Consider the following 9,994-nt stretch of genomic DNA (forward strand, 5'->3'; position numbering starts at 1 on the left):
CACCCCCTGCGAACACCCCGCAGCTGCACTTTACTGGGGTCCGTCTGCCTGTCCTGTGCTGACTCCCTCCTCCCACTTCAGGGTCCCCCTCAGTCGGTCTCTGTTAGAGTCTGGGAGGCCTCTCCCTTGGACCAGCCCAAAGCATGATGATGTCTCCTGGTCCAGGGTCGGACCCCTTGGAGTGGAGAGTGGATGAGCAGAAATCCCCCTCCTCCCCAACAATTCTCTTCCTGGCTGATCCTGGAACTGCAATAAGGAGAGAGATGGGGGTTGGGGTGAGTCTGCTGAAGTTGCCGGGGCTGGGCCAGGCTGGGCTGGGCTGACCCCTCCCCAGAGAGGGGCGGGACCCCAGGAGGAGCAAGGGCTCTGGGCCGCTGGAGAGGAGCAGACACTGGAGAGGCGCTATGGCGGGAACCAGCCTCGGAGCCCGCTTCTACCGGCAGATCAAGAGACATCCCGGGGTAAGTTTGGTCCCAGGAGCCATGATTCTACCTTCTAACTCTCTAGATGCCCTGGCAGCCCCGAAATCTCCCCGTACCCTGCCTATTGCCAAGTTCCCCAAAGCTCCTAGTATTTCTCTGCAGTGCCCTCAGTCCATCCCTACAATATGTCCCCGTGTCCCTGAACCCACCTCCAACAGGTTAGCTGTAGGCTGAGGGAGACCACAGCAGGACATGTGGTGGGAGGCTGCAGGTCCTCTCTCCCCAAAGGGAGGGAGCGCCAGACCTGGGATGGGGTGGGGTGGGGGTTGGCTGAACAGAAAAGCCTGTAAAAGGCGATCGATCGGGAGGGGCTGTCCCTGAAAGAAAGTTCTTTCTGTCTTCCCGCAGCTCATCCCCATGATCGGTTTCATCGGCCTGGGCATGGGCAGCGCCGCGCTCTACTTGCTGCGACTCGCCCTGCGCAGCCCCGACGTCTGGTAAAGGCCGGGCTTGGGGGAAGGGGTCCTGGGTGCGGCAAGATGGGACAGGAATGCACAAGTCTCTCAGGAATGATGGGAATGATGGTCTTCGCAGGGACTCCCGGGCAGGTGGCATCTCGGGACTGGAGCCTGCTCCTGACCTGGGAGGCCCCCCGCCTCCTCTCGGGCCCACCCTCAGTAGCTTTGGGCTGAGGAGATTCTACCGGCTTTGGGCTGCGGAACTAGCACCGCTCCCGGCTGCGTTACCATGACGACGCCGCTCTGCCGGCCGCTAGCGGCCTTTGGGTACCTCTATCTCGCTGCCCAAGCGCTGGGGGTGTGGCCGGGTGAGCTGCTGGGGTCGCCTTTGGAACCAGGGGGAGCGCGGAGATTCCAAGCCGTGCCAGAGGCGGCGGGAATGGAGGGTCTGCCAGCAGGCAGGAGCACCCATGGCATTGTCTGAATTCGAGGCACATCACTGCAACCCCAGTACCTCAGCATTTCGGGATTTCTACCTGATCCCCACCGCCCAGCTCTGCGGGGCTAGCCTAGGAACAGGCGGGAGTCCTTGGGCCAGGCTGTCAAGTCTGCCACCTGGCCCCACGCTGACAATGGTGACAGCCTTCTTGCCTCACTTGTCAGCGCCCACGAACGTGCCCCCTCCTCTCTCAGTTTCTGGGAAATTCACACTCCCCATCCCCTGGGAGGATGGAGGGTGCTGGAATAGGGGCACAGACCTTGTGGGTCCCCTTAGGCTCCAGAGTCCTAGCTCCAAGACAGGAAACCCTAACCACCCGACCCCCGGTCTCCACAGCTGGGATCGAAAGAACAACCCGGAGCCCTGGAACCGCCTGAGCCCCAACGACCAATACAAGGTACCTCCCAGCAGCCTTCGGGTTGCACCTCCGTCCGCGGCCTCTTGATCCCAGCTGGGCACCTCCCACCCCAGCAGAGGGAAGCCCGGGGCTCAGTGCGACCCCCTTTCTCCCCACAGTTCCTTGCAGTTTCCACTGACTACAAGAAGCTGAAGAAAGACAGGCCAGACTTCTAAAGCCCGGCTGCAGCGCCAGCCGACGGGAACCACCAGCAGCCAGCCTCCTCACTCCTTCCACTCTCCACCCTCCACCCCGAGGCGCCCCGCCAGCCACCCCGTCCAGCTTCTGCTTACAGGCCGGGTTCCCACGAGGAGGGGAGGCAGCCCCACCCCCTCCCTCGCTCCCAGCAGCGGAAGTGCCTCTGACCCTCAGCCTCAGTCCCACGAGGGGGAGGCGCAGTGACAGGGCAGGGAGTAGCCTAACCCCAAAGGCCCAGCCAGCCCCTTTGCCCCGTTACCCTGGCTTCGGAGGGCGGGGTGCACGCTACGTGTCGAGCGTGGCCTACGTGAGAGACAAGACCAGCAGGGCCTGCGTGCCAAATGACGTGGCGGGCCCCACGTTAGCCCGGGCTACAGGCTCCCAGGCGCCAGCCTGGGGGCGGTGCTACTCTGGCTCGCTGGGCTGCCCGGCTCGGCGCCGACAGTCCAGCCCTGCGCTCAGGAAGGCGCAGCTTGCTCCTGGGCCTGCACTGCTTCCCGCTTCCCGCACCAGCGGGCACCCCTCCCGCCTCACACCTGGGCCTCCCCAACCCCTCCCCGACGTCCCTTGGTCCCCAGGGATCAAACAGAAGCAGCCGTGGGCAAAATACAATTTCATTTAACAAATTGAATTTGCTGCGCCTGCTAATCACGTCTGGTGTCGCCTCTGATCAGAAGGAGAGGGGGAGGCAGCCTTGGGGGTCCTTGTGGTGGTGGTGGAAAGGAAATGAGGAGCACGTTGAGGGAGAGGAATCACCACCTGGCCCGGGGCCCCCCAGGGGACCCGTCCCCCAGTCATAGAAGCTCAGGGCAGGTTAGTATTTTATTAGACAAAAACAGAAAGGAGGGTGCCTACCCACCCCTTCCTCTGGCTCAGGAGAGGAACTCCCCCCTCCCCAAGAAAGGGCAGAGGGTCTGTAATACTGAGATAATGGGAGAGGTTAGGGCAGAAAGCTCCAAGCCTCCTCCTTCTAAGTGTTATTACAAGAAGAAACCTTCTCAGCTCCACGTTCTGAGAAGGGGAACTACACGTGGCTCTTGCCCTAAGTGGGGGGCCCGTCCCTCCTCCAGCAGAAAACTGGAAGAGGAGTAGTTACCACCCCCTCCCCAGCTTGTCCAGGAAGGGGAAGAGGGAGAAATGTCAGTCCGCGGGCTTCATTTCTTAGGCGCCTTCAGTGATCATCAAAGCCAGGCATGGCGAAGGCCCTGGCGAACTGCTCCACCCGTTGCCTAAGGTCGGCCAGCTGGTGACTTGTTTCTGGGTCTTTGAGCAGGAAAGATTTGAAATCCTGGAGTTTGGCTAGACACGGGTGAGGAAAAAAAGTGGTCAGAGCTTAGAGGAAGGCAGTGAGATCAGCTGGAGGAGGGGGAGATAGTGTAAACTGGCTGGGGGGGCTGGGGAGGTCTTGTCCACTCACTGGTCTTGCTCTTCACTTCCAAGCCAATGTTGACACCTTCATCTATAAAGCCTACAACTTTCCGGAAGTCATCTTCACGGAACCCTCGAGAAGTCAGGGCTGGGGCCCCTGCGAGAGAGGCAGGAGAGGATTACCACTGCCCCAGTCCACCTAGCGGTCACGCCCCCGCCCCCCAGAACCCAGGTCTCACCCAGCCGCAGGCCCCCAGGGGTGATGGCACTTCGATCTCCAGGACAGGTGTTCTTGTTGGCCGTGATGGATACAAGTTCCAACACCCGTTCGGCTCGAGCTCCGTCCAGGCCCTTTGGCCGCAGGTCTACCAGCACTAGATGGTTGTCAGTGCCGCCTGAGGCGGAGAGAGTGAGCAGGGAGTGGTGAATCCTAGGCCTCTGTCTGGGGCTACAGGGGCTTGCACCTCCCCCTCCCCACCCCTGGCTTACCAGACACTAGGGAGTAGCCCCGCTCCAGCAGGGCGTCAGCCATGGCCCGAGCGTTCTTCAGAATCTGCAGGGAGTACTCCCGGAACATGGGGGTGCAGGCCTGGGGAAGAGGCAGCAGCAGTGTCGCCTTAAGCCCGGCCCCTCCTGCCCCACCACCCCCAGCATACCTGGGACCCATCCCCACGCCCTCCCAGCCTGACACTTCCCTTCCATCAGCTCCAATTTCAGCTAGCAAGGTGCAGGGTCTGAGCCTCCAGGCCCCGCCCACACCCACCCCACAAGAGTAGGCCCCCCAACCTGCTTCAGGGCCACAGCCACTGCAGCAATGGCATGGTTGTGGGGGCCCCCCTGCAGGGATGGGAACACAGCAAAGTTGATTCGGTCCTCGAACGTGTAAGGGGTCTCTCGGCCACTTTTGGGGTCCACAGCCCGCACCCCCTTCCGGTAGAAGATGAGTCCGGCCCTGTGTGGGGGGCAGGCGGTCAGAATCCAAGCTGACAAGAAAGAGCATGTGGGTGGGGGAGCAGAGGAGACCAGCTGGCCCGGCCCCCCCCGGCTCTCGGAGTCCAGCCCGGCGGTGTTCAGTGCGCTGGACCCCAGGGCTTGAGGGGAGCGGACCTCACCTCCACCCCAAACCCCCTGCCGGGGAACTGCCACCAGCGGCAAGAAAGGGAGAAGGATCCCAGACAGGCCTTCTGGTGGGAACAAACTCACATCCAACCCCAAACACGCCTTGGGGTGGGGCATGAAGACAGGGAGAGGCAAGGCCTGACCTCAGGGAAGCCTGACCTGGCCCCTCGAAGGGTCTTGTGAGTGGTCGTGGTGACAATATCCGCGTGCTTGAAGGGTGAGGGGATCACCTTGGCAGCCACCAGGCCACTGATGTGGGCCATGTCTGCCAAGAGGTGTGCCTTGACCTCGTCACACACCTAGGTGAGTACAGAGGAGGACAGGATAGGCCTCAGCCTGGGAGCGCCCAGACAGGCCTGCCCAAGGCCTGCCCCTCCTCCCAAGGCCCCTCACCACCCCTTGGGGAGGGGCAGAGACTCCAGCCCACCACTAACTTCTCTCATGCGGGCATAGTCAATGAGGCGCGCATAGGCACTGGTACCAGCTATGATGAGTCGTGGCCTGAAGAGCCGAGCAGTGAGGGCCAGCTGCTCATAGTCAATGAGGCCAGTCTCGGGCTAGACAGACAGACAAAAAGCTAAAGCTCCAAGAAGGAGGCGGAGCAGCTCCTCACAGCTCCCTCCTCACACCCCAGAGCACTCACGTTCAGCTTATAAGGCATAGACTCGAAGAAGATGGATGTAGCCGAGACTCGCTTGACATCAGACATGTAGCCGTGGGTGAGACTGGGAGGAGAGGAGGGGAAGCAGGCAGGTTCAGAGTTCGGGAACCATCCAACTTAGCCGCTGGCTCCCTGCCCTGCTCCAAAGGCCGGGGTCTCTGGAACACTGCTCCTAGCAAGTACTAGCCCTGTGGCTCTGAGCAATACTTATGGGGTCTTATCTTCCTCAACCACTCCTGGACTGGGAGAGCCCTGTTCCATCCGCGTGGAACACGGTAGGTGTTCAATAAATTACTCTTCTCCCATGCCCATCCTGCCCACAAGCCCACCTGCCACCCCACCCACACTCACTGGCCCCCATCGGGCAAGTCCAGCCCCATGAGTCGGTCGTGAGGCTGCAGAAGGGCTGTGTAGGCAGCCAGGTTGGCTGGGGACCCGGAGTAGGGCTGGACATTGACTCCCCACTGAGCAGGATCCAGGTCAAAGGCCTCCAGGGCCCGGCGCTGACACAGCAGCTCGATCTCATCCACTACCTCGGCCCCTCCGTAGTACCTGCGGAGGGAGGGGAGCAGATCAGGGCACAGAGGGAGGGCTCCACCATCCCCTGGCCCAGCAGCGAAGGGCTGGGAAGGCCATCCTCTGGACACACGGGCCGGCACGGGCGGGTGTCCCCACTGGGAGCGCCATCCCTGAGGCTGCCCTGCAGCCGGGCGGTGCCCGGCCCTCACCTCTTGCCAGGGTAACCCTCCGAGTATTTGTTGTTCAGACAGGACCCCAGCGCCTCCAGCGCAGCTCGGCTGCAGAAGTTCTGGGGTGGGGGAGGGGGCAGAGTCAGAAGGTACCGAGCCCCCTGCCCTGGACCCCACAGCCCCCTCCGGCCAGAGCCCCAGGCTGCAGGGAGGAGCCGGGTTCTACAGAAAGCTCTGTTCATTTAGGGCTCCTTGCCAGGTCAGGGAAACGGCCAGAGCATCCTCCTCAGAAGCCCAGCTGCTAGGACTTCCCTGGTGGTCCAGTGGCCGGGACACCGGGCTCTCAACGCAGGGGCCAGTTCAATCTCTGGTTGGGGAACTGGATCCCACATGCCACAGGAATGATCCTGCATGCTGCAACTCAGACCCGGCGCAACCAAATAAATAAATATTAAAAAAAAAAGAAACCCAGGTGCTGTGATAGGCCGCCTGTCCACGTGCGCCTGTGCTTCCAGGCTTCTGTTTCCTCCTCGGATGGAAGAGGGACCAGACTAAACTACAAGAGCTCCAGGAGGCTCTGGCGGGCTTCCTAAAGCCCCTGCCCATAACCCATACTGGCCCTGCCTTTGCTTCAGAGATCAGCAGAAGAGACGGACATGAGGCCCATCAGGAAGGCCCTGAGTTTGAAAGGGAGATCTGGAGAAACAGCAGGAAGATGATCTGTTACTTTCAGCTGTGGCCTACGCCCTGGCCCCTCTCACCAGGCCCCACCTCTGAAGCAATGAGCTCCAGGCCGCGACACTGCCTGTCCTTCTCTCTCCGCAGCAGATCCCACATCTCAGGATCACTGTCTGATAGACTCTCCTGGCCTGACCAGCCCTTGCTTGCTTCTCCGGTCTGAGTCTGGGCAGCCTCACTGTGTTGGCACCGTACGGCCATCCCAACCAGCTGACCACATCTCCGCAGAGGCTAGGGAAAGAAAAACTCGGGTCAAAGAAAAAGTGTCCAGATGAAACAGTCAACCACCCTGTTATGCTTATCAGGTCCTCAGGCGCCACACTCAGCAGTCAGTTGTAAAGTCAGTCTGTTCAGTTCTCATTAACCCCACCTCCACCTTCAAAAACCAGGTCTAGAGCCAAGATTGAGATCAACATCCAGGGGGTGGTTCTGATTTGATCTATTCAGCTAACCTCAGAATCTCCCTCCACCTCTGCCCTTAAAACACTCTGCAAAGCCTCAGGGCAAAGTTTGTCCTCTAGAAGCCTGTGTCTCTGGAACTCCAGGCAGCCCCACCCACAGAAACACATGGTTTTCCTGCAGAGCCTTCACAAAGTGATATCCGAGTCGGGGGGCGTGCTGGCGACCAAGCTGGCAAGGATTAGGGCAATAAGCTGCACAGTGGTTTCCAGAGCGATGGAGGTGGGAACATAGGCCTTTAGCAGCCTCTGGGGAAGAAGGCCAAAACCTGTATCTTGTCCTTTGTGCTCCCCACTCTTTCCACCTCCTTCCAGCCCAGAGCCGCTGGAACCCTGATGCAAGCAGCGGTGACCAGTTGCATCATTTGCATGGATCAGATCTGCAAGAAAGACTCAGCTCGCGGTCCTGGCCAAGAACCGTGCTGGCTGGCCAGCACAGGGTCCACGGGGCATTCAGTATGGTTCTCTTCTCTAATGCCACGTCAAACGGGCAGTCACAAGGCCTTGGGGCATCTGGTTCCCGGAATGAGAAGGGGCCCCGATCACCCTCCGTGCACCGGGGGTCTCAGGGATCCCCTAGTGGCACATCCGCACTCCCCTCCGCTCTCCGCTCCCCGAGGACCCTGACCACGTGCGTTTAAAAGCCCAGAGAAGCCCAAGTTTGTGAATCGTTAGAATCCCCTAACTGGGATAGGCTGGGAACTGACTTTCTACGGGTCACCCACGCTCTGGAGCCCCATCCTTACCCGAGTCGCCCAAATAAAAGAGAAGGACAACATCGCCACAAGAGATTGAAAGTCGCGCGAGGTCCAGGTACCAACTCCGGCGGGGGAAAACAAGGGGTCGAAAGCGACTGATCGGAGGGCGCAGGCGCAAAACGAGCTACCGGGAAGCCGCGTGATCTACGCATGCGTAAAGTGGGTCCTTTAGGGTCTTTTGGGAATTGTAGTTTTTTCTCTCTTCAGTTTCGTTTTCCAACTGGAGAAGCTCTTGCTTGAAAGATGAGAGATCCACTGCCTCCCTGTCACCTCACGGTCCTGAAACTTCAGCGTTTTTTTTTTTTTCCCGTCTGTTCACACAACAGCAATTTATTGGGTATCTACCGAGTGAATGTGTTGCGCTTAGTCGCTCAGTCGTGTCCGACTCTCTGCGACCCCTTGAACTGCAGCCTACCAGGCTCCTCTGTCCATGGGGATTCTCCAGGCAAGCATACTGGAATGGGTTGCCATGCCCTCCTCCAGGGGATATTCCCAACCCAGGGATCGAAGCCAGGCCTCCCACACTGCAGGCGGATTCCTTACCAGCTGAGCCCCCAGGGAACCCCAAGAACAGGGCAGCCTGCCCCTTCTCCAGGGGATCTTCCCGACCCAGGATTCGAACTGGGGTCTCCTGCATTGCTGGCAGATTCTTTACCAGCTGAGCTACCAGGGAAACCAGGCTCACTGGGAAATACAAAGACTCCTGTACAAGCGGGAGAGCCCCCTAGAAAGCACCCTGGATGGGAAGGGGGAGACCAGAGTTCAAGTTCCCACTCTGGGACTAACTAACAAATGAGTGGATTTGAGCCTCAGTTTCCCCACTTGCAAATCAATAATAAAATAACATGTGGTGGGGATTTAACGAGACTGTATGTAAACATGCTGTTGGATGGATCACCCCCTCACCTCATCCTCACAAACCTGCCTCCTCGTGGCCATCTCCTCCTTCTCTGGGATGTGTGGGAGCTGGCTGAGGTGCCCCCTCCTCACTGCACCTGTTGAATTGTTACCAATTCAGTCTGGATGCTCCAGCAATCAGTGAGCTCTCTTTGTACCTTGGGGCTATAGATTCTTGGAGCTGGAAGGGATTTCCTTATAGCCTGACTTCATCTGGACTTGTCCTTTAGGCGAGGGACTCACTGATCCCTCCAGGAGTAGGTTCTCAAACCTGGGTATCAGAATTGGCTGTGTGATAGAAATATATGAGTGTTTAGAGTTTCATCAGAGGTTCTAAGTCTTAAAGAGTGGATCTTAAAGAGTGGGCATTTGCCCACTGACACTGACATGCAACAGAACTTCTCCTTAGTGCTTCTATCAGCAGTGATTTTGAGAACCACTGCCTTACTTAGCAAGATTACACATCCACTCAGTGATTTGGCAAACACACTGAACTCCTTCACCATGCTAGGCATGCCTTAGCCCTGGAGATATCAGAACAGATCACTGACTACCAGAATGTCAAAAGTGCAATTACGGGCAGGGGCATCTCACTCTGCCCCCAGGTGTCCAGACATCCTAAGATCAAGGAAAGGAGGAGGAGAGGATGGTGGTGGAGGCAAGTTTGTGAGTCAGAGGGGGAGGACAATCCATCACAAAGCATGTTCACTTGCAAAGTATCTTTTAGTGTCCAGAACTATTTTATTATTGCATCACAAGTGAGGAAACTGAGGCCCGGGTGAGCTAACTTGCTAATGCCAGTTATTCCCACTTGGTTCTCATTTCAGGCCTTAGAAGTCCCCCCTTAGTTAGCTCTGATCTCCTTCCCTCCCACTGTAGCCTCAGGTGCTTTCAGCTTTTTCCAATAATAGGCTTGGTGTCAGGAGTCAGCCCGGATCCTGTCCTTACAATCTCTGACCCAGAACCACTTCCCACCTCCCTCTTCCTTTCAGTTCGTTCATCCGTCCACCCACCCAGCCACCCACCATCCATCCATCACGTATTTATTTTCCTCTTACTGGCTTTCCACTCCTTGAGTGAGACCCAGGGTGTCTGGGTGAGACTTACCTCTGACTCAGTTTCCCAGTGCAGCCAGCGGGCAATCCTCCGGAGAACACGGCTGCCTCCGGGTTTACCTTGACCCAAGACTCAGAGCGAAGGAAGGCTTCAGAGGAGGCGCCTCAGCTTGTCTGTACCTCCTCCCTAGCCTCGTCGTCAGGGGTCCCCCGAGGGGAGGGCGGCGGCTGGGCTTGAGAACTGCTAATGAAGCCGCAGCCAATTAACGCCCGGGCC

General features: G+C 58.6%; 2 protein-coding genes across 5 annotated transcripts; one reads left to right on the forward strand and one right to left on the reverse strand.

Annotated features, from left to right (window-relative positions):
• Positions 1-9: 9 nt before the first annotated feature.
• NDUFA4L2 (NDUFA4 mitochondrial complex associated like 2) lies at positions 10-2,605 on the forward strand. The gene is made up of 4 exons (XM_020878384.2): positions 10-461; positions 831-919; positions 1,716-1,776; positions 1,896-2,605. Exons 1-4 carry the CDS (start codon positions 405-407, stop codon positions 1,950-1,952), a joined length of 264 nt encoding a protein of 87 aa, XP_020734043.1. The 5' UTR covers positions 10-404; the 3' UTR covers positions 1,953-2,605.
• Positions 2,606-2,783: 178 nt separating this feature from the next.
• SHMT2 (serine hydroxymethyltransferase 2) lies at positions 2,784-9,901 on the reverse strand. 4 transcript variants are annotated; one of them, XM_070454752.1, is made up of 12 exons: positions 9,770-9,901; positions 6,583-6,780; positions 5,851-5,930; positions 5,474-5,674; positions 5,105-5,186; positions 4,896-5,018; positions 4,621-4,760; positions 4,129-4,294; positions 3,832-3,931; positions 3,582-3,737; positions 3,392-3,499; positions 2,784-3,273 (listed from the first exon to the last, which is right to left on the reverse strand). In XM_070454752.1, exons 2-12 carry the CDS (start codon positions 6,748-6,750, stop codon positions 3,146-3,148), a joined length of 1,452 nt encoding a protein of 483 aa, XP_070310853.1. In that variant the 5' UTR covers positions 6,751-6,780; positions 9,770-9,901; the 3' UTR covers positions 2,784-3,145. The 4 variants fall into 4 exon arrangements, with proteins under 4 accessions (XP_070310853.1, XP_020734034.2, XP_020734036.2 ...); XM_020878375.2 differs by lacking the exon at positions 9,770-9,901 and adding an exon at positions 7,754-7,881; XM_020878377.2 differs by lacking the exons at positions 6,583-6,780; positions 9,770-9,901 and adding an exon at positions 7,754-7,881.
• Between the last annotated feature and the right edge of the window lie 93 nt (positions 9,902-9,994).

The sequence above is a fragment of the Odocoileus virginianus genome, chromosome 24 (assembly GCF_023699985.2).
Source record: "Odocoileus virginianus isolate 20LAN1187 ecotype Illinois chromosome 24, Ovbor_1.2, whole genome shotgun sequence".
Classification (NCBI taxonomy): domain Eukaryota; kingdom Metazoa; phylum Chordata; class Mammalia; order Artiodactyla; family Cervidae; genus Odocoileus; species Odocoileus virginianus.